Source organism: Gobius niger (genome assembly GCF_951799975.1).
Source record: "Gobius niger genome assembly, chromosome: 1".
NCBI classification, from domain to species: Eukaryota; Metazoa; Chordata; class Actinopteri; order Gobiiformes; family Gobiidae; genus Gobius; species Gobius niger.
The window spans coordinates 16,830,336-16,853,308 of record NC_136852.1 but is presented as its reverse complement, the minus strand read 5'-3'; the positions used below and the strand labels follow the sequence as shown (position 1 = coordinate 16,853,308).

Sequence of the window (22,973 nt, the reverse complement as noted above, 5' to 3'; positions counted from 1 at the left end):
TTTGCCCCCCAGGCCACACATTGGGCACCGCTGATTTAAAAAAAAAAAAAAAAAAATGTCTGATTAATGTTCCAGTAGCGACATAAATTATGAGAACATAAGCTAATGTAAAAATCTTGATGCATCAAAAGAAAATACCAGAAAAAAATGATTATGAAGAACACACAATCTGCATCAAAATGATCATTTGCCACTTATTTGCTCACAGTATAAAGAATAGATATAAGAGTACAAATACTTCAACATAATAGTGCTTTGGTAATAAGTAAAAAATCGTGTACTTTAGAAACCAGCCATGTGTTTTAAAGATTTTAACACTCATCAGCCCAGCACAATGAAGGCTTTTTAAATGTAAATATAGAATTATGATGTGATATTTTGTTTTTCTTTTGAGTCTTAAGAGCACCTTCCCCCAATAACTAATTCTATCAATGACTTCCTGAGCACTTTGTCTATTTTTCCCGCCTGTAACAGAATACTCACTATACCTCTGCAAGTACTGTATCAAAGTAAAGTGACTGGCTAAGCTTTGGGAACATTTGCCACCTCACAACTCTGGATGGCAATTGTACTCCTCACAACAAAAGAGTGAAATGCGATCGCCCTTAAACAAGTCAAAGACCTGGGAAAAGCAAACACAAAAGCGAGAATGATAAGCAGGGTGGAGTTCTCCGTGTGTATACTGAGGCTCAGACACGCGTTGAGCTGCATGCGAATGTAATTATATTCAACAAAGTGGCAACACAACAAAATTAACCTCTTTGTTGTCGCGTACTTTAATCTTACTTCAATAATCAACACTTAACAATCTTGCGGGTACAACATGATACAAAAGCAAGAACAACAAAGTGACTTGAACATGATAACGAAGGATAATGAAACATGCAGTGGAATTAATTAGGCCTGTGTGACTGCTTTTTCTCACTGCAGTCCTGACCTCATTATGTTTCCCAGATAGACATTAACAACATTGATGTAGACAGCACAGCACAAAAGTTGTAGGTTATTAATAAGTGAAGCAATGAACAAAGAAAGGCACATCAGTGTACAAAATCAACAAAACCGCAAAACAAGCAAGGGAAAAAAACCTGAAGAGCAGCCGATATTTATTAAAGTACTTAGTCAACGGAGGTTTTTCCAACTGTCTAAACCTTGCACATCATCATAAGTCCACAAAGAGTCACAAGTCTGTTTTACACTTTCATTGACATCTCTTGAAGGTCAGTAACCACGACAACACACTGTAAACATCAGTTATAGCTTACAGTTCATTTTGTGTGTGAATCCGTGTAAGGCTTTGTCATGTTCCTTTGTTTCAACATACCATGCGAGTATGACTATAACACCGTTAGCCTGTGAATTTCGTGTATATTTTTAAGAGCAGTTCACTTGATGTACTTGAAAACAAAAGCCCAGTCTTCACTTAAGGAACAGTGCTTCAGACGGTGCAGGAACATTCCCTGCCAGATACCATGTGCTTTGACCTTCAGGAATGTCACATGAAAACTGTCTATTACACAGTCACAAGAACTAAACTTGAAAATCTCTCAAAGACTCATCAACACTGTATTGGTTTAAAGGCCCAGAAAATGGCTGAGTTACACCAGTCAAGAGCATTTCCGTTTTTCATCCAACTTCTTTTAAGCAGATCTCTCCGGCAGACTGTTATATTCTCATCACTCTAACAAGGCACATAAACAATAGACACGGCCGATATGAGATGAGCCTCCGCATTGGTCCAAGAATGGCCCAAAGCACTAAACACAGGGTCTCGAGGCCAGCTCTTGGGACAACATTGTGACGGCTGTAGCACATGAGCTAAACAAAAGTGAAGTGTTTTGCAAGCAGCCTTTTATCTGAAGACAGAAAGTCACACAAAACCCTAAAATAGTTCAGAACTGTATAATTGCAACACTATAGATTATACTTAAACAATACCATAATTTACAACAGGCGTTTTAAGGAAAACAAAGATTTGCAAAGACAAAGATCATAGGTTAGGTCAATAAATCCTAAAACGTAAAAAACAGTAAACAATATATTACGCATCACCCACATTTAAATGGGTTGCCCTGACAAGATAATTTGCAACACTTCAACAAAGTACGTACTATAAATACATGGAATAGCCTATTCTTAAAGTGGTGTTCGCCTCAGTCTCTCACTCAGGACTCGAGTTTGGTGAGGCTTTTGAACAGGTGGCAGACGCTTAACCTTAATGGTGGGTAAAGACAAAGGGTCGGAGACACTGCCAAAACCAGATCCTTCAGAGTTCTCTGCCAAAAAAACAACAACGTTATACTTTGTGTAGGCATTTAAAGTTTCATAATTGTGTCTTCTTCTCACCGTGAATGCCAATCATGTGCTCCAGAATGAGAACTCTCTCCGCCAGGATTTTCAGAGCTTCTCTGAGCTGCCGCACAGCTTCACTCTAAACAACACGCTCTTTAGGAATCGTTTAAATTCAAGAGGTATTACAAGTGTAAAATAAGAAATTACCTCATTCAAAGCCTCTCCTGGTTCACCTTTTGTCCCAGGTGGCCCCTGTTCAAACAGGTTTGTTTTGACTAAGTCGGAGTCTGTGCATGCAGTGCCACACAATGAACTTATACAGTACTTACAGGTAGGCCCTTCTCGCCAGACACACCCGGAGCCCCCTGTCAAAACAAAAAAAGGACTTCAGCACGTGTATGTTTTGGGGCCTTTTTTCATCCCCAATCCTTCTGGAGAGGGAGAGGATCAGGTTAAAAGGCTGTGGCCCAGAGCTGAGGGGATCCCACTGCGATAAGAGCCCTGAACTCTGGCAACAGAGAGCACGATCAGTCAAGAGTGACTCTTTGAAGAGCAGCATCTTAACCTTTCATGTCTTCAAATGAGCAATGATCCTTTATGGGAAAATATTTAAAATCAGTCTTACCATTTCTCCTCGATCTCCCTTAGGTCCATAAGCCCCGGTGAGGCCTTGAGGGCCTGTTTTCCCCTAAAGTGAGAAAAAGAGGATAATGTGTTGTTTATAGGTGTGTTGTGTCTATCTATCTATCTATCTATCTATCTATCTATCTATCTATCTATCTATCTATCTATCTATCTATCTATCTATCTATCTATCTATCTATCTATCTATCTATCTATCTATCTATCTATCTATCTACATCCATCCGTCCGTCCATCCATCATGTCTACCATGCCCCCATCGTTATTGGCCTACAGTAAAGATACTAACGTCTTGACCAGGAATCCCTGGGATCCCCTCAGGTCCTCTGGGGCCTGCAGGGCCTGGAACATTGAAATAACAAACAACAATAATTGAAACATTTGAAGCTGTTTAACCAAATGAAACTTTAACATTTATGTGTTATGTACCTGCAGGGCCAACTGGACCAACTGGACCAGGAGGACCTACGATCACCTGAGGAGGTGCGGCAGCTGGGGACACAAAGAGGGACTTGGATAAAAAATATTTTCAAGAAACCTTTTGGGGCAACCCCCCAAAACATATGCACAATTAATTTTGTCAATGTTTTGCCATGTTGTGTCCATTATCAGTTACTGTTCTAACTTTGGTACAGCCCAATAAGACAGTTCCACGAGATACCAAAAACTTCATGGCAATGAGATTTTCCTCGGGATTTCAAAGAACAGCTTAAAACTAAACACATTGAGTATTAACTGCAAGGTGATGTCTAAATTAGGTTTGAATAGAACAATGCAGCTCCAAGAGTTTGAACATGTTTATTGTTGTTGGGCCGGTTATTGTACAGCCCTAAACATGCTGCAGGAGTAAAACCACAGCACTGAAGTGAAGACATCAGGTCGGTCAACAGTGAGGATACAGTTTCAGCATTAGAGCAGGATCCGACTAATGTGACAGTGATGGGCAGAAGCAGCTGCTCTGTCTAAATGGAGCAGGACACACTTGGCATTGATCTATACCCACAGTAAATGGATACACAAAGAGGAAGTCTTGTCAGACATTTAAGAGTCATCTTATGAATATAAGTTTTGTTTGAATCTGTGCCACACACTCCACTTTCTCACCACTTGAACACATGTTCAGATTCTTCCCTTGTGTTCAGACTGTGCTGTTACATTATGGCACGGCTCCACAGAAATGGTTCAGAAGCAGCAGATTTCCCTCTGGAACTAATTTTCTAATGTTACATTCTCCCTGCGCCTGGCGGCCTCCCCAAGAAACTCCACATGAGTGGCAGACTATCTCCTCCCTTGTTTCTAGCCGGCCCAGATATTGGCTAAGAGCCGTGGCCTGTTCCCCAAAATGTAGACTGTTGCGCTGACAGCTAACAAATTAGGCCTGATTTACAGCCAGTGCCCCCCTCCATCTAACATGCTCCCACAGACCCAAATCTGCATAGTTCAGAACCGCAGACACAGGACCGGCTCAGGCAGCCCCAGCCAAAATGTAATGAGAGCCAGAGGGCCTCCAAACTCAGGGGTGTGTTGTCCTCTGCTGCCTCCCTGTGGCCAATCACCATATGGAGGAAAATAACCAAGACTTAACATCTGTGATTCATAAACCTTAGAACTAGGAAAGGACAAACAATGTAGTTCTTTGATCCGGTGTGATTTCAATTACCCCAGGCAATCTGACATTCATATTTACCTCAGAAGGACTTGTATTAAAAACATGTTTTTTTTTTTTGTTTCCTTACGTTCAGCATTTTGGATGTAGCCGGCTCTGCTAACAAAGGTCACTGTAAACAGTGGCTGCGCAGCAGCAAAGCACAAGGAAACAATTAAGGCCCAATCTAAAGCAGTTCTTTGCCTGAAAACTTTGACCACAAACCGACAAGACGAACAAAACTCAGGGCAACAGGCACGGTTCTGGTCTGTCTGTTCAATTTCGGCACATGTCAAATATTGTCAGCCTCCAAGCATCATCCAAGCATATTTTAAAGTTTTTGAGAAGAAAAATATACTTTATCCTCATAGCAATGACTTAGAGATGAGATGTTTTTTTGTTGAAATAAGCCTGAGGAGAGAGCCAGCGATACCTAAAGAGCAGTGTTTGGAGAGTAGATCTCAAAATCTCAATATATATATATTATAGCCTTTTACTTGTTTCTGTTCATTCCGATTTTTCCCATCTCAAAGAAGAACTGGAATTTACTTAATAAATCAAAGTTAATGCTATTGTTCAAATTGGAACAAGATGTTGACTTACTCTGAGTGTTCACTTGAAAAACATCACCTCTGGTTTGAATGGGTAAGAAGCCAGGCCCTGGTGGACCAGGAGGGCCAGGAAGACCTGCAGGTCCTTGAACACCCTTCTCCCCAGGGAGGCCTCTGTCCCCCCTTGGTCCTAATAAGAAACAGACATTTGTTTTGTTTATTGTCATTTCATAAATACTGCACATACATAAGTCAAAAATAATACAATTTCTGACCAATGACTCCAGGGAGGCCGGATCTTCCTGCAGGGCCAGGAGGTCCAACAGACCCAGCAGGTCCCGGTGGGCCCATTGGTCCAGGGGGTCCACTGCTGACTGATAAACATTTAAATGTGTTCATTTCCTGGTTTTGAGTCTATTTTATTGTGTTATATTGTATTTTTGTAGCAAAGTAGCAAGTGTCCACATACCTTTAATGTGAGCATATGTGTATATACTATGCTGTATATGTGTATATACTATATACTATACATGTGTATATACTATACTGTATATGTGTATATACTATATACTGGATATGTTATACTGTATATGTGTATATACTACATATATGCACACTAGCTACTTTGGCAAACGTAATGTGGCTAATTGCTAGTTGCTTTAGCTAATTGTATTGTGGTTACCAGAGGGCAGGTAGGACGGTGGGGCCATGGGAGTGGGGGAAAGTGCATCCACTTCGTTGTCTGCAGACCCCTGGGGTAAACTGCCCACTGTCGATCGTAATGGAAGACCATCCTCTAAAATTTTTATCTAGAAACAAAACATACAGTTAGTCTGAGCCTTCTTACATTGTAATACACATTAGAAACACATCACCTTTGATTCAATGCTGTCAATTCTGTTGTTCATCTGAGAGAACGTCGTGCAGTTCAGGCACTCTGTAACAAAACAGATTTCAGATCAGATTGAGCCTACTGGTCCATGTGGGCTTTTTCTTTCAAATTCTGGCAAAAACAAGTCCCACGGTACAGTTTAAAGCCAAAATACACAAGAACAACGACCACCAAACGTAGACCTTGAAATCTATTAGGAATTCCTCTTTAAATCATGTCATTTACTTGGTGAATAAATATTATTACTCCCTTTCTACTTCTCACACACACACACAAGAGCAGCCCACAGTGCACCTGCCTTAGCCCTGACTCTGCATGTTTTCAGTCTGCCCGCTCGCCTCGATGGCCCAGACGCACATCCACCCTCATGTACCCAAACCGTTATTACCCTGGAAACGCAAACAAACACATTTTTACGCACAACCGCTCAGACCAAAAATACAAAAAAACACCCATAGCTCCAAAAACACCAAGCAGATGTAAGGTCAGAGGGCAGAGGGAACATGTCTGAGGATTGCCAATGTCGTCTGTTTCTATTCTCAAAGATGCACTTCCTGGAACAGTTTATTGCAGCGACTCCCCTCTTTAAACCATTCACTTTTTTTTTCTCATTCGGACACGCCAGGCTCACTACAACCGCAGATAACTACACATTTCCTGTTTGGACAGCAATTTCGGATCCCGTTATACGAGCACCAACCCATAACACTGAGCTAACCAATTTCATATGGATTTGTTCTAAATGTAAGCCCTGCACTTTGGAGTCTATGGCCCATAAGGAGCGTGGAATGAAGCTGTCAGTCCCGAAAAGTGTTCCCCCACCCACATTGCGGTCATAGCAGGGATACCTTGAAAAAATAAAATGTACAAATAACACTACACAGCAAGAAGGACTCTCTCTGGTCTGGCCTGCACTTGGACAGATGGTGAGGTTTGCGCGCACTATCCATTTCATTTCTTTATGTGAAAATAATTATGGGCAGCCAAACATTGATATATTGAACTTGTGGGGCGTGTTTTTTTTTTCTTCTTCACCCCGAATGGCTCTAAGATCTCGCATTAAATCTTGGAAAGCAGCCACGAACGGAAACAACAATCAACAAGTTAACCCTAAACACATTCCTCGTGTTCAGCCCGCAGTGACCCCACAAGTGCTGTTGGAGGTTTGGGATACAACATGTGCGACATAAAAGCGCTCACAGCAAAACAGGGATTTACAACAAGACAAAAATCCCTCCAAAAATACTCCACCCATGGACAGGACAGCAATCTGTTCTGCATTGCTCATATTGCTCCAGAGATAACCGTATGAAACTGGGAACTGGGAAAGATTGTTATAATAAAAAAAATCAGTCAATAAAAAAGTATATTGATTGATAAAGGAAACTATGTGGCAGCACAACGTCGCAAATTAATCAAAATAGCAATGGTTGTCCCTGGAATTTCACCCTCCACAAACATGTTCATAAGTGTGCATTTAAAAGCATAAGAATATCAAGATTCACTTTTAACAATGTGATGTTGGTCTTAGGCTTTTGTAATTTCATTTGATTTTATTAGATTTTTTTCAATATATTTTTTTATTATATTATTTTATTTATTTATTTTATTGACCTTTGTTTAACCAGGATAGTCCCACTGAGATTAAGAATCTCTTTTTCAGGGGAGTCCTGGCCCCAGAGGGGAATCTGTTGTACATGTTTTTAGTGGTAGGGGAAACCGGAGTACCCAGAGGAAACCTATGCAGACACGGGGAGAACATGCAAACTCCACACAGAAAGGCCCCGTCCAGGTGGGAATCGAACCCGGGACCTTCTAGCTGTGAGGCATGAGCGCTAACCGCTGATTTAATTTTAATATAATAAAACCAAGAAACTTCCTTTTAATGACGAAAGGGCAGGGAAAAAACTAATTTTTTCACAAGTTTTTCTTATTTTTCCCCACTTTTTTTCGCGTTTTCCCCCCAAATTTTCCCTTTTTTTTTTTTTTAAATCACATTTTCTTTTTATTTTCCCCATTTTTTTTCCCTCCCAATTTTGACCCAAATTTTCCTATTTTTTCTCCATCTTTTTCCCACCAATTTTCAACATTTTGCCCATTTTCATTCCCCCCCCCAGTTTTGGTCCAAATTTAAATGGATTGGAAAATAATTTAATTTTAAAAAGTAAACCACCACCATTGTTTGTCTATACAAAAAGTAACTCAACCGTACCAAGTATTTCAGATTGTTTTAGATATCTGACTTAATGCATTTATTATATTTGACAAAACTACAGCAGCTTCTTTTTTGGCATAATTGGCATCACTTACTATGAACACTCACCACAAGCAGAATTTACACTCCGGCCTCAAGAAACAGTGACATTCTACAAAGCGGTGCGCGGGATCTCTTTTTCTGGTGTTGGAATTTAATTACGCTGGGCTAGAAAACCAAACTTCCGTTGTGTTAGCGCTTATGTTTAAAACGGGACCGCGGCTATACTGTCTGTTTGGGCCCATAATTACACCATGGCAACGCGGGTCCCGGTTATTTTTCTTGGATTGCGCTCAGCTCATGGGAAGAATTCAGAAACGTGTTGTCTTGAGGGCACCGCAAATAAATACAAAGGACAGAAAACAGCTTTTGAGGATCCTTAATTACTTTTACTCTACAATGGTGAAGAACTGAACTTAATAAGGGAGTTGAAAACATACTATGCAAATTACAATGATATGTAGTAATGAGTCATGCATCCATACTTTCATGAGATACGTTTGTTGTCATATCAAAAGACAGAAAGAGACCTCCCACATGAGACACACATGAGGATTTTTCAATTCCCTGAACCGGATTAGCAGCAGAAACCCAAACCTATAGGCTCAAATATCTGTACAGAAGGGCGTCACATCTCACTGTGTCTGATCTGATCTGAGTTTGGGGAAGGCAAATATTGCAAATATTGAACAACACCTAATGCCACTGCACCCACTATCTAAACTACTACAACACTAACTAAACTAACTCCAAGTTTAGTTAGATAGTGCGTGCTATATCAATAACTAAAAGACATGGGAAATTCCTGTAATCTCATGTTCTAAAAGTATATCACATACTGTTGTGCTTGAACGTTTACTTTACTTTTCTTTCACTCACAGTCAGTGGTTGTGTGAAGCCATTTGTGGTGGAGTTTTGTCTTTTTAAATCACAAGGAAAAAAAAAAGTACCGAAAATGACCCTGATCAAAAGCTTATGATCAAGAGCAGCCATTCCCAAAGTTCGGGACATCGCGGCCCCCTTATTGATCAGAAAATCTCCCCCCCTCCCCCCAAATCATGATAATTTACTCCACTGAAAAGAATCATAATTTTACAGCTAAAATGACATAAAAAGTAACATCCAGCAATGACAGTAGGCTAAATACTGGTTTAAAATAGTGTGTTGTCCAGATAAATGTATGCTTTGGGGGCCCCTGTTGTGCCTCTGAGGCCCCCCAGAAGGCACCGGACCCCACTTTGGCACCCCACTGATGAGGGGGAAGAGGAATGGGCCGCTTTACCATTAGATTACATACAGAACCTTCTCTACAACCACCACAAAAGACTCCAAGCTGATGCTAAAGGGGAAAATACTGTAAACAATGACAATAAATATTAACTCCAAAAATATACTGTTTATCTGTCAATAACTGAACGATAAGTCGATGTAGTAATTATTGTGACAGGCCAACATCCAACATAAAGTCTACTCCAAACAGAGCACAGTCTGTCCAGAGTAATATGCATAAGCTCACGCACTGGGAGGCAGCTGATTTGATGTGGAGACCCACACTGGAAAAGAAAAATATTTATGATTTTGAATGAATAGCAATGAGAGAAAAAAAAACGTCTTGTCATAAAACAGCAACCACAAGACAAACCATGACGCACAGGCCAGGGGTTACAGCAACGCAACACTTTTCTGTCTGTTCCTCGAGCGAGACTCAACAATGATGTATTTAATCAGCTCGCATGTCCATTCTCATAAAGCTTCAATGGCTGGCTGTGCTGGTCCCATGGCTGCTCTAGACACTGGCTGGTACAGACCCCCCCACACACACACACACACACACATGCTCCGTCACTCAGCGAGTCAGCCCCGGCTTTTACTGCGGTGCATGACAACCACCACAAGAGTAAAACCAATTCTTTGAAGCTCTATGTCTAGTGGGATTATTAGGTTACAAACTTCCAGGCCTCAACACATAAACTCTAGATCGGGGTTTCTCATGCTTGCTTTCTGGGGCGCCACCTTTGAAAGACGCACAATGTTCCTCCACCCAACACGCCAACTCCTCCAACTCCTCCAACTCCAAGACAATACTGAATAATATATATGAAAGTGGCAGTAAATTGTACAGACTTTCAAATCAGTATCAAAAGGGCCGGGGCAAGGCGTGTATATGTATATGCACTTGGCACTGGAAGGCTAACCACAGCAATACTCACTCGCTGTCACCGCGTTCATGGGAGAAATGTCAAGCGCAGTAACTTGCACACCCTTAAATTTGGCAGAGAATGTCGCCCTGTCCATAGCAAACATATTGCACATGACAAGGACCGTCGCTTGTAACCTTTTTGACGAGTACAAAATCACATCATCACTGCCTTTTGCATAAATCTACAGTGCCAGATGTTTGAAGGTGCTGACAGAAAGACTAGTGGGAAATGGCACACAGTGGAAGGAATACGGGGAGTGTTGGCAGAGAATCATCTGTCAGAAATCAAGAGCTGAGAGAGGAACAGGGAGATCCCGAAGTTCCCAGCGGGTCAGGGGGGTATTCTCTGGCCTACATTTTGAGCACAAACAGAGATGTAACTGAGACATTAGACATATCCTGGACTCGGGGCCCAGACGAGCACATGTGGGATTTGCTTTTACTTTATTACCGGGGGGAAAAAGATCTAAAGGATGTTCGACGTTAAGTTACCGGAAAGAAAGAAATCAAAAGTGAAAGGAAGCAGTAAAACAAGGTAAAAAGCAGATGAATGCACCTAAGGCCTACTGTTAAAACGCAGTTGTCTCATAAAATAGTGCCCAACTACTTACAATTGAATCCAAATTGCAATTCTTATGGTAACAATTTGCAAATCTCATACAAACTTTTATGTTTTTTAAGATTGACAACTTTATAAGTGTGTGGTCTTGTAAACAGTGTGTGGGCTTCCACAGGTGAGGTGGAAATCACTCTTCAGCCACCTTGCCTCCCTGAGTTACATTTAGGGCTGAACATCAATACCTACTTGGTTTTCGATACAGATACCTGAACGATACTTTTTTAGACACTTATACTATATCGTAAGTGGAAGACAATGGATGGATGGATGGATGGATGGATGGATACTATATCATATCGAACCATAAAACAGATTAATAATTTTAAGGTTTGGTCCAAATTTCCCTTTTTTTTTTCTTTTTTTTTTCTTCATTTAAATACGTATTTTTCCATGTTTTAACACATTTTTTTCCATGTTTTTTCCCCCAAATGTTCCCGAAATCGTTAAAAAAATCTGAATTTTTTGCCCATTTTTTAAATTTTTTTATATATATATTTTCCCTAAATTTTTTCCCCAGTTTTTTTTCTCATTTTAACTTTTCCCCCCATGTTTACTTCCCCAAATGGTCCTGAAATTGTAAAAAAAAATAAAAAATCAATCATAATTTTAAATTATAAACACTATTTTCCCAGTAGTGTTTTGCTCAAGTTCTTCTTTTTTTTTTTTTTTACTTTTTTTTTTTTCAACCCCCCCATTTTTTTTTTTTTTTTACTTGTTTTCCCCCTTTTTTCCCTTTTAAATGTTGCTGACCAACAGCATCAAAAGTGGAATGTAAAGATGTATTATTCCTTTTCTCTACCTGCTTTCAATACTTTTATTTTTTCAATTCATTCGATACCACACTAGTATCGTTTAACGGTAGATACATTCAGTCACATTCACCCACATGTCCTGAGTAGTGCTGTCTGCGCAGCCTATGTATCCAAAACGAAGTCAGAATATTCCTGTTAATTCAATCATGTGCACTGATAGGTACAAGGCCGCAGCTGCTCAGGGCGGGGCAGGGCCAACAGCAGGGAAATTATGAACATAGACCCAAACGTGTTCCATGCTGTAATGTGCAAACACAACTGGCAATGAAAAGCGTATGATAGACTACACACAGCTGAAGTGTCAGAAATATGGGCATTTTCAGAAAACACATACAGCTTTTTCCAGTCTGAGTGGGGCTGGAGCCGCTGCATAACATTACCATTAAAAATCAGAACAGTTTATAAAACACTCATCACATTTTATACCCCCACAACCATAAAAAAGGGATTTTCTAACCATTTGGGAGACATTCTTCTTATTATTATTTTTTTAAACCGGTCCAAACCTGATCTAAACCAGTATAAACCAGTCTAAACTTGATCTAAACCAATCTAAACCAGTCCAAACTGAATCTAAACCAGTCCAAACTTGATCTTAACCAGTCCAAACTTGATCTAAACCAATCCAAGCTTGATCTATTGATCTACACCAATCTAAACCAGTCCAAACTTGATCTATACCAGTCCAAACTTGATCTAAACCAATCTAAACCAGTCCAAACTTGATCTATACCAGTCCAAACTTGATCTAAACCAGTCCAAACTGGATCTAAACCAGTCTAAACTTGATCTAAACCAGTCTAAACTTGATCTAAACCAGTCCAAACTTGATCTAAACCAGTCCAAACATGATCTAAACCAGTCCAAACCAATCCAACCCTTATATAAACTGGATATTTTGAGTATTACACTCTGAGAGAATGGTAGAGATAGGCAGAACACATGATTCAATAAAGTTTCCTCTACCAAACGGTTGAGCAAACTATTAAAGGGTTAAGGTTTGACAAAGTTATCCTAAATTAACACTGTCACCATTGCCTGTAAGTACAAAGACCTACATAAAACAGAAGATTTAAAACTTTACCTCGGAAAAATGATGACATCTTTCTTAAGAGGTAAATAGAGGAAATATGTTCTCAGTTTACAAAAAGCTACATCTAACTCCCTACATCTTTAGCAACCTTGAGGGCCTCTGTGCCAGATTCCCATCAAACTCAAACCCCCATCACCATAAACCCCACTTCATTGTGACTTGAAAGATAAATTAAGACTACTTTCATCATAGTTGAAGATGTTTTTCTGTAAGTTGCACATGAGGTAAAACAATCACATCCTCAAAAGCCACGGCCTGATCCTAACGTGGTCATGAATGTTAAGGACATGGTTTTGGGGAGTCATGCTCATTAATCTCTATGGGGCCCATGCTCCCACACACACACACACACACACACACACACACACGATTGTAATTCTATCTTGGTGAGGACATTCATAGACATAATGTATTGCCCAGACCCTAAGCCCCTAACCCTACCCCTAACCTTAATCCTAACCCTGATCTAAACCCAATTCTAACCCTAGACCTAAAACCACATCTTGACCCTCAAACAGTCCTTCAAATAAGTGTGGACCACCCAAAATGTCCTCACTTTACAAAAATGTCCTCACTCTGTTGGTTAAAAACTCAAACTGGTCCTCACAATGTTGTAAATACAAGAACACACACACACACACACACACACACACACACACACACACACACACACACACACACACCCTTTGGCCGGAGTTGGGGCAGCCCGCAGCAGCTGGATCCAGTGGGACACAAACATGGCTGTGCTCTGGGTTTGTAACAGCGACCCACTGACCTCCACACACTGTAAGGTCAGACGTGAGCGACATCACCCTTTAATGCCTATTTACAGCATTAAACCTCTTTCCATATGGAGGTGATTATCTCTGTGTAGCGAAGCCAAAAATGTGAAAACACATTTCAACAAAACGTTAAATAAACAACCCGATTACTTCTTCACACTTCTGCAACCACTTAGGTCTCAAGTGAAGCATAATCTCTGGCATAATTGGCCTCAGGATATCTTTATGCTCCATAATACCCATAGCTGGGCGCACAATGGTTTCCACGCGCGTGATAATAATGTAAGTGTTTATTGCATTAGCTCTAATATGTGTTTAGCATCAAGCAAAGTGTCACTGTCCAAGAGCAACAGCGGGTAATTCAGCAAAATGAAACAAGGTGGTGCAATTATGAGCAAAGGCATCTCATTGACGTCACTGTAAATCTTGGACCAGCCAGACACGCGGTCTTTGCGCTAAAAATCTATGCATTTACTTAAACATATATGCTGCAACCTCAGGCATGTCTTTACAGAACATCTTGCACATGTTTTAAGCTTGTGGCGGTGAGCTTTGCAGACACGAAGCGTAAAACTGACCGCCTACTGGACCTTGATCCAGCCTCAGTCTAGCTGCGGTGTCTGGCCCCTGGGTGAAAGTTTTGGTGTTTTCTAGGCTTATCGTTTGTGGCCTGTGGTTTCTAAGAAGAGTGTGCTGCCCATCACCGAGCCGTAAACTGGTCCAGAATGAGCTCCGTCTGTTTACTCGGACAAAACTTGGCACTGGTACACTCACTTCAAGTTTGGTGTGAACAGTAGAGTAAATTAAGCTAGGACACACTTTTGGGGTTTCAAATTACAGCAATCTAACTTTCTAACTGTTTAATGGACAAACAAAAGAGCCTTATTTGGGCATTTAAAAAGAAAAAGCCGTCTGCTCCTTAAATGTAAAGTAAAATTAAGCAGTTGAAAGTAAAATCTCATACCTTCTCTGCACTCCTCGCCTACAAATCCTGGACAGCATCGCCACTCCAGGGCAGTGACCAGCTTATACGCCGTCTTAAAGGATGGTCTGATAACTGTCCTGTAACTGCAGAAACAAACAGACCAAAGGTTTGACATGTATGACAAAAATAGGTTGTTTTTTAAGCTATAATGGTGTGTTGGAATCCATATCTTCATACAAGTAGACTATAAAATACCAAACATAGATTACAGAAGGTTTATGCACAAGTAGTAAGAAAACATCAAATAATACCACCTTCCTACCTGACCACCTTTGAGCAGGGTCCGGGCCATCTGCAGCTCTGAATCACTCTCTGCACAGAAGTCTCAGTGCCATTGTGCACTTGACAAGTCACTGTCTTGGAAACTGTGTACTGACACCAGTTCCTGAAATGATAAATATTGTTGTTCCTTGTAAACTCTCGCAGATCATAGTAAATGAAAGATATGATGACTTGTATTGCATATTGCATGTGTGTGTTTGTTACAGGCTGTAAGCAGCTGAGCGGAGGAGCAGGCACTCACCTGAGTTGCGTACGGGACCCTGTGCCCGGGGGTCCGGTGCTGGTCAGCTCTGACTTGACGCGCGGACGCGGCAAAGTGATGCTCGGAATGTGATAAATAATCCCAGTTCCTACAGAAGTGCACACTGTTGTCATCCAGACGCACAAAGCGCAAAGGAACGATAACGCCACCATCTTCCTCAGCCAGACACAAACGATGCTCAAACAAAGCTTGCTGCTTCAGCTCCTCCTTGACAAATCAGCACCAGAAGTGGACTGAGGAGAGCGAGCGCGCGCTCACAGCAAACTTCACAGACAACCACTTGGTCATGGTGTCTCCCCGCAGAAAAACAGCCACATATGAGCTCCTATATAGATTAATGGGAAATTTCTAGCGTTTGCCAAAGACTGAGGAGGTGCTTAAAACACGAGTTGCGCATCTGGTCTCTATAAAGAAAATAGGCCTAACACAATCACAAGTTATTCAAGACGGATAGTAGCCCCAAGTCATGAGAGAAATTTCAGATGTTGATCTGCAGAAAGAAGGAAATCCCAAGAGATGGGCTACGAAAGGACGTAAACTTAAAACATTCTTAAAAAAAAAAAAGGAAAAAAAAGGCTATCTTTAATTATAGCCTTTTTTTGGGGTAATCCTAATGTTTACGTTTATCTTCACCATAGATATAATAATCTTCATACATATCATCATCATCATCATCATCATCAAAGCAAAACAAGTTGATTACACATAGGCTACCTTCTTTAGTTTAGTAGTTTGTTGCTTAAATACTCAAAGCCAAAGCAGTTTGGAGTCTGTTTAAAGCATAATAAATAATAACAATGTCACACAGGTTCATTTGGCCAGTTTCCACGTGGTCACAGATTGATCGAGGCTTCATTGATGGTTCTGACCCTCGCTCCTTTTATCACTAACATTGAATAGTATTTTAACATTTGACACATTTATAAAAAGCCGTATCACCTAAAATAGCTAATTATTTGGTAACGCTCACCTAAACTTTACCACAGAGCCCGAACAGCAGGTTCTCTGTGCCGCGGGACAGCGCCCTCTTGTGGCAGAGGGCGCGTGTGTCTCGGCAGTAGGAGACGTGTCCCGTTCACTGATGGAGGCAGAGCACATAGTCAACATGGGAGACAAAGTGGACGAAGAAATGACAGTGTCACAGTTTGACCCGTACATTGAATCTCTGCGGCTGCAGCTGGAACAACAAGACCCAGTTTTCCTCATAGGAATCATTGTCGCTTTGGCAGTTGTTGTTATCACGTGTGGTAAGAAATGTTCCTTCCTTAGCATGCTAACATTAGCCCAGCAAGTCAGGCCAAATGTGCTTAACATATGGCCACTTTAAGTTGTCTTAATGTTCAACCTTCACTTGAAATGAATATGAGCAAGTTTTATTTTAACATATATGAAAATAACGTTGTAAAACTACATATAATCGGCTAACTGTTAAACTTGAGCTGTTACGCCAAGTAATGCAACATTAGCAACTATTGAACTCTGAAAGCTCAATAGTAATGTGTTTGTTTCAGTGTTTCTTAAATACTTCCTCACAAGTAAAACCGTACGGAGCTCGGTTCTGCTGGTGGGACTGTGTGACTCGGGGAAGACCCTCCTCTTCAGTCGGGTAAATCACCAGCACATTGTACAGTATGAATACATGATTATACGGAATATATCAAACTGTGAACTATATTGTTTTCAAGCTGTTATCGGGGAAGTTCAAAAGAACCCAGACCTCCATCACTGACAGCAGTGCTCCATTCAAAACCAAGAACGAGAAGGTGAGTGTCCGAGCTATGTCAATATCAGAGGTAGAAAGCTTTAATTGTGTGTCTTCTACCTTCAGAGCAGCACCTTGACCCTCATAGATCTTCCTGGACATGACAGTCTTCGTACCCAGTACCTGGAAAAGTTCAAGTCTGCTGCCAGGTAAGACTGGAGGAAAATTGGCAATACAGTGTTTGTGAATGTCTTGAATTTGGTCAATTTTACACAAAACAGAGGATACTGGAATCATTTGGTTTATGTGATATATTTGTTGAAGCTTTAATTTTTCCCTAAATCTGTTTACTACAGAATAATCATGCCTTTCACTACATGGTTCCACTTGTAAGTCAAACAAAAGTATTGATATTTTGCAGAAGTAGATCTGCATTTTGATAAACTGAAAATATCGAGAGTCCCTAGTCCCTAGTGAGAGCCCCATCCAAAAAACAACGGAGACCTCTTGCCTGGAAAAATCGAGACTCTCCGCTCTACCCTTGTGTGAAAGATAAGACCGCAGTATAGACTTCAAATAAACAATATCATTATTACCTTGGTTGATTGCCTACTTGATAAAGCTTATGATGCATGGTCACACTGTGGACTGCTTACTTGATAAATTGATAATGTTGTGTTAGACTCTAGTTGTAGCTTGTGTTTCACATTATTTGACACTTTTTTTCTCTTTACCTTTTTTTCTCAGAGCCATTATATTTGTAGTCGACAGCGCCATCTTCCAGAAAGAAGTTCGAGATGTGGCGGAGTTTCTTTACGTGTTGCTGACTGACAATGTCATTTTCAGAAATGCTCCGACTATTTTGGTGGCCTGCAACAAACAGGGTAAAACTGCTTCTTTTGTAATTGTCTTCCCAAATAGTATTTTTCTGTATCCTCTGCTTTTAATTTTACAGATATTACAATGGCAAAATCAGCAAAGTTGATTCAACAGCAACTGGAAAAGGAGCTGTAAGAATTTCATCATTGAACAGTTCTTCACCAGGTGTTATATTGAACTTGTTAATGACATATTTTACTGCTCATCAGGAACACATTACGAGTAACGCGGTCGGCAGCTCTGAGCTCCCAGGACGGGTCGATTGGCGGCAGCTTGTTCCTCGGAAAGAAAGGAAAGGACTTTGATTTCAGTCAGCTGCCCATGAAGGTGGAGTTTGTTGAGTGCAGTGCCCGCGGCAGCAAAGGAGAGGAGGGAGACGCTGACATAGAAAGTCTGGAGAAGAGCCTGGCAAAACTGTAAAATCAAATAAAACGGTTACGAATTTAACAACTTAATTTCGACATCTATGGTCATCTAAGTATTTTCAAGATATAACTATAAAAAGCTACTTTGTTGTGTGAAAAAAAAAAAAACATTTTCTATGGATTTTTGGCAAAGCTGTGAATAGAATGTTTATTAGCCAAGCAATTTGTGGGTTTAATAAAATACTTGGCTCTTCTTATTTATGTAAACCACAAACACTTATGCCATTTAATTAAACATGAACATGAAAGACTGGTTGATATTCACCCACTGCAATCGAATAAAAAGCAACTAGTGCATTTTTGATGTTTTGGCAAGAGTTATTTTTGAATTGAAAAAGGTTGAAGTGTAAAACTGTTTGAAGTGTTTGTATTTACTTGTAAAATCTGTTGACTTTATTGTTCTTGTTCAAAGAAGTGCTGATGTTTGATTAAAAAGCTCAAAATAAAAATTAAGCCTGCTTTCTGATGGTGTTATATTCTGTCAGTAGTAAAACTAAAGTGACACCATATTTAAAACTTTATTATCTTCTCACGTTTTATGTTGTCTTTAAGTCCAGGCACATCCATGTCAAAAAAATATACATATTACATCTTACGAGAAAACATCTTGAGTGGTGGAGTGATGGCTTCCTCAAACCCATTTGCCCCAAAGTCAAGTGAAATGATTATTGTGTGGCGAGCGAGTAGACGGCAAGATGGGAGCTTTGATCTGCAACCACCACACTTGGTTCCCCTTTCAGCAGAGCCGGACAAAGCCAGTTCACTTTTTCTCCATGGTTGATTCTCAGTTTTGGAGCGCATGTGTCCAAACTTCCTGCCTCTGCAGCTTGACCATCTTCGCTTGCTTTTTTCCCCTCTTCAACCTCCTGTGATGGCTCGGCTTTATCTTGTTTTTTGTGTTTAGCTTTGATTTTGCTTTTCTTTCGTCTGTCACCAACTGCACTGGATTGAGGTTTTGATGTTCCCTCTGGAGCCACCACAGGGTGTTTACTGAGATCGCACAAGACAATGTGGCCGTCATTACCCCCACTGATGAGCCAGTATGGATGAGGGAAAAAGTTCATAAAATGAGCCTGTGACACCCCCTGACTGTGGGCTTTGAATGCTCCTTGCTGTTCAAGCTTTGATCCACTACCAATTCGCATTAAATGTACCCGTCCATCCTCAGCTGCACAGCCCACTACATTTCCACAGCTGGACACAGTAACACAATGGGCCAGTGGAGGGTTGAAGAGCTTCCCCGGTTGCTGTTGATGGGAATCTTCCTCCTCCACAATGTCTTGCAGGCTAAGCGTCCAGAGAGGGCGGGTCTTCTGTAAGCCCCAAAGTATGACCTGGACAGAAAATATTCATTAACAATAGATAAGATTCAAAGTACACATAAAATATGAAGTTAACACACCTGCATGTCTAGTCCTGCTGACAAGAGGTTGTTTGGCCTTTGTGGACGAAAAGCCACAGATGAACAGATGTTGGTGTGTCTGCGCAAGGTCCTGCATACTTTTCCGTCAGGCAGATCAAGAATACGGACAGCTCCTGAATCATCTGCCACGGCCAGGACCGAGCCAGTCTCATTAAGTCCAAGAGCATTGATCTCCTCCTCGCCCACACCCACAAACTCCCGCACAGTGCTTTTCAGGTTTCTGGGATCAACTACACTAACGTTCTCTCCGTGTGATACATAAAGCTGTGCTGAAGCCGCAGAGGAGAACACAATGCTGGTACAGTCCTCTTCATCGGGGAGTTGGTGACGTCCAACTATGGTGCCTTCCTGGCTCCAGACAGTCAACTGTCCACCCTCAGATCCTGAAGCAAGGAGTCCCTCTGGACCTGGAGCTGCCCCCACGCAGAGGATGGGCGTAGAGTGGCCCTCACTCCACTGTCTTGCTACATTCATCCTGAAGAAAGAAAGTCATTATATCAGAAGTAAAACAAAATTAAACATATTTTTTGCCAGCTTTTATTTAACAGATTCAGTATGTTACTTTGCTTCACCTTCTCCATCTGTCTCCCCATGTCCCACAAAATTGCTCTATTTACTCCCACTTTTTCTTCTATTTAAGGAGGTCACTGCTCCCCCTATTTGAAGAATATATAGTTTTGAATTCAACACAATCAGGAGCATTTGGCTCTGTGAACCCGATTAACAGCATACAGTAGATCATACTTCTGTGGATGACCTTTGACGAAAAAGGCAGCGCACCATCATAGCACACCAACCAACAAGACAGCGTTTTACGATATTCCTAACATGACACTCACACCAAAAGCTATAACAAACCAGATGTTGTATAAGCGCCTAAATTCTCTTTTGTCACCTCAGTCTTTTTTAATGATCGTCTAATCAATTATATTTAACAAAACTAGCCATACCTTTAAACGTGCTCACAACATGGAGTCGCTTTATGATGACGTAATATTTACAAAATTCAATCACATCGGGTTTTTTCTCTTTTTTTCTTTTTTATAAACATTTTATTTCTGTGTATAATGATTTCTGTAAATATGTTGCTGTGTAATATGGAAAAAATAAAAAATAAAATAAGAAGAAGAATACCAAGTAATACAATAATAATATACTGTAATACACTGAAAACTAGTTTATATGATTATGAATGAATGTTATTGTTATTATTGTTATTATTATTATTATTATTGTTATTATTATTATTATTATTACACAGGGACAGCATTTTGATGATAACTCTAATGAAGTCTCACAACTGTGGAATGAACTTTAACAAAGGCCTTATTTACTGACTGGCCCTTACAAAAAAAACAGCAACAAATTGATAGCCCCAAGAGTGGTTCAGATCATTAAAATCATGTCCCTCGCTCTCCTCTCGCTGTCCACAAAAGCTGCTCTGCTGAATCATCCAAAGCTGTAGATCTGATGAGTGTGGCCATTTCTGGGTCAGTGAACAGCGCCCCTGTTCAACTGAATAGGGCACAGAGGAGAGGCCACGGTTCCAAAACACACACAAATTGCTCAGAAACCACACACACCCATACACAAGACAATAATGCACTCCAATGGTGACAGTACTGTGTGATCTAACAGCTACTACACACTGATCCTCAAAACTAATGTAAGTACTTTGCAACTTATTGAATCCTTCAGTTTTTAATTTTTTTTTGTCAGGTGACTGGCTGAATTTTGAAACATGACCAGGAAGTTGCAACCTTCACACTTGTGAAACTGAATTTGCAAAATGTTTTTCAAAGTGATAACTTGTCAGCAAGTAGCACTTTGTGGACACTTGAGATACTCACTTAAGTTTTAAGACGGACGTTGGTAAGAACATTTTTTTTTGTCAACAGTGTACACAGCTGTGTTTTGTCAAGCATTGCATGTCAAACTGTTTTATTTGGCAATTTAATGATAATATGTAAACTTTACTTTTGGTGCAATTGATTTTACACTGAAAATTATTATTTTGTTCATTCATGTTATTGTACAGTGAAATCGATCGACGCCAACCTCATGAAGAAGTGCCCATCTAACGCCATGAAGTCTCCATACTACCCGGCAAGATCTGTCCTTTTCCACAAGGAGCCCAATGGTGTGACCTACAGGGTTCCTGCTTTGCTCTACTTGTCTGGGTCCAAAACTATGCTGGCATTTTGCGAGGAGAGACTCAGCCCCTCAGACTCCCAGGCTCACCTGCTTGTTATGAGGAAAGGCACCTTCTACAGGAATTATGTGGAGGTTTGACATTCATTTTAATGTGGCTATTTATTGTTTTCAGTAGCTGAAAATACTCTAACTTCATTCTCATTATGTAGCCAAAGCTACATTACATAATCACAAGTAGGCTTTCCAACAAAATTATTCCAAATAAATCCTGCAATTCTATCAAAATTACATAAATAGATTACTATTTGAAATACTGAATAACAATTACTGCCATTTCTATCACAAATCACAAAGTCTTTTAAAAAGTATTTAAAAAATACTGCATGTTCTCTTCAGTAAAACCTTTCCACAGATTGTGTTTAAATGCATAAGGTTTAACGATGAATGATATGATAAGTGACATACAAAGAGATAGAATTGAAATAACTGTCGCTATGCAACAATGCTGTACAAATGGGCCATTGAGCAGTACCCACTTTCTAGGCCTAGTTCTATCCTTGAAATATGCGACACACTTTCCTTCAAATAATTGCAACTTCACAAGTATAAAACTATGATAAATAGACTTAACACAGGCATTTTCTGACCAAACAAATGATCAAATAATTAAAATCTATCATGTACTGCTCGGTAAAAGTGTTGGAAAGGTACTTGTATAGAATAACCATTAACCACTGATGTTTGTGTTTTCAGTGGGAGGATATGCATGTTTTGGGCACAGCGTTCTTACCTGGCCATAGGTCTATGAATCCTTGCCCAGTGCATGATGAGTTCACCGGGACAGTCTTCTTGTTCTTCATAGCCGTCCTGGGACACACGTCTGAGTCCCAACAGCTGATAACTGGGAAGAATGTAACACGACTCTGTTTCATCTCCAGCGTGGACAATGGCGACACCTGGAGTCCAGTCACTGACCTTACACAAACAGTGATAGGGGAAACTATTAAAGGTTGGGAAGCATGATCATTTTAACATATTTATGATTTTATTTTTTTTAATTTTTTTGCCATACTGCACAA

General features: G+C 40.4%; 3 protein-coding genes across 4 annotated transcripts; 1 reads left to right on the top strand and 2 right to left on the bottom strand.

The window, feature by feature from the left end:
* Window positions 1-772: 772 nt before the first annotated feature.
* On the bottom strand, window positions 773-15,603 carry LOC306977589 (uncharacterized protein). Its single transcript, XM_079575983.1, has 14 exons — window positions 15,291-15,603; window positions 15,030-15,152; window positions 14,747-14,850; window positions 6,006-6,067; window positions 5,813-5,939; window positions 5,406-5,504; window positions 5,183-5,320; window positions 3,364-3,426; window positions 3,224-3,276; window positions 2,918-2,980; window positions 2,622-2,657; window positions 2,500-2,544; window positions 2,347-2,431; window positions 773-2,276 (listed from the first exon to the last, which is right to left on the bottom strand). Exons 1-14 carry the CDS (start codon window positions 15,461-15,463, stop codon window positions 2,137-2,139), a joined length of 1,311 nt encoding a protein of 436 aa, XP_079432109.1. The 5' UTR covers window positions 15,464-15,603; the 3' UTR covers window positions 773-2,136.
* A 740-nt stretch (window positions 15,604-16,343) lies between these two features.
* srprb (SRP receptor subunit beta) lies at window positions 16,344-18,713 on the top strand. The gene is made up of 7 exons (XM_079562657.1): window positions 16,344-16,558; window positions 16,823-16,917; window positions 16,997-17,074; window positions 17,140-17,222; window positions 17,761-17,897; window positions 17,969-18,023; window positions 18,102-18,713. Exons 1-7 carry the CDS (start codon window positions 16,393-16,395, stop codon window positions 18,310-18,312), a joined length of 825 nt encoding a protein of 274 aa, XP_079418783.1. The 5' UTR covers window positions 16,344-16,392; the 3' UTR covers window positions 18,313-18,713.
* Window positions 18,714-18,851: 138 nt separating this feature from the next.
* wdr53 (WD repeat domain 53) lies at window positions 18,852-22,707 on the bottom strand. 2 transcript variants are annotated; one of them, XM_079566380.1, is made up of 3 exons: window positions 22,685-22,707; window positions 19,720-20,215; window positions 18,852-19,651 (listed from the first exon to the last, which is right to left on the bottom strand). In XM_079566380.1, exons 1-3 carry the CDS (start codon window positions 22,690-22,692, stop codon window positions 18,983-18,985), a joined length of 1,173 nt encoding a protein of 390 aa, XP_079422506.1. In that variant the 5' UTR covers window positions 22,693-22,707; the 3' UTR covers window positions 18,852-18,982. The 2 variants fall into 2 exon arrangements, with proteins under 2 accessions (XP_079422506.1, XP_079422507.1); XM_079566381.1 differs by lacking the exon at window positions 22,685-22,707 and adding an exon at window positions 20,691-20,730.
* Window positions 22,708-22,973: the final 266 nt, after the last annotated feature.

Excerpts from the sequence above, each read along its gene's own strand:
- LOC306977589 (XM_079575983.1), bottom strand. The coding sequence starts at position 15,463 with ATGGTGGCGTTATCGTTCCTTTGCGCTTTGTGCGTCTGGATGACAACA. Across the intron at positions 5,505-5,812 it reads ACCGTCCTACCTGCCCTCTG|TCAGCAGTGGACCCCCTGGA; the intron begins GTAACCACAATA and ends AATGTTTATCAG. Across the intron at positions 3,427-5,182 it reads TTTTCAAGTGAACACTCAGA|CTGCCGCACCTCCTCAGGTG; the intron begins GTAAGTCAACAT and ends TTGTGTCCCCAG.
- srprb (XM_079562657.1), top strand. The coding sequence starts at position 16,393 with ATGGAGGCAGAGCACATAGTCAACATGGGAGACAAAGTGGACGAAGAA. Across the intron at positions 16,918-16,996 it reads AGACCCTCCTCTTCAGTCGG|CTGTTATCGGGGAAGTTCAA; the intron begins GTAAATCACCAG and ends ATTGTTTTCAAG. Across the intron at positions 17,898-17,968 it reads GGTGGCCTGCAACAAACAGG|ATATTACAATGGCAAAATCA; the intron begins GTAAAACTGCTT and ends TTAATTTTACAG.
- wdr53 (XM_079566380.1), bottom strand. Across the intron at positions 19,652-19,719 it reads CAGCAGGACTAGACATGCAG|GTCATACTTTGGGGCTTACA; the intron begins GTGTGTTAACTT and ends TTTTCTGTCCAG.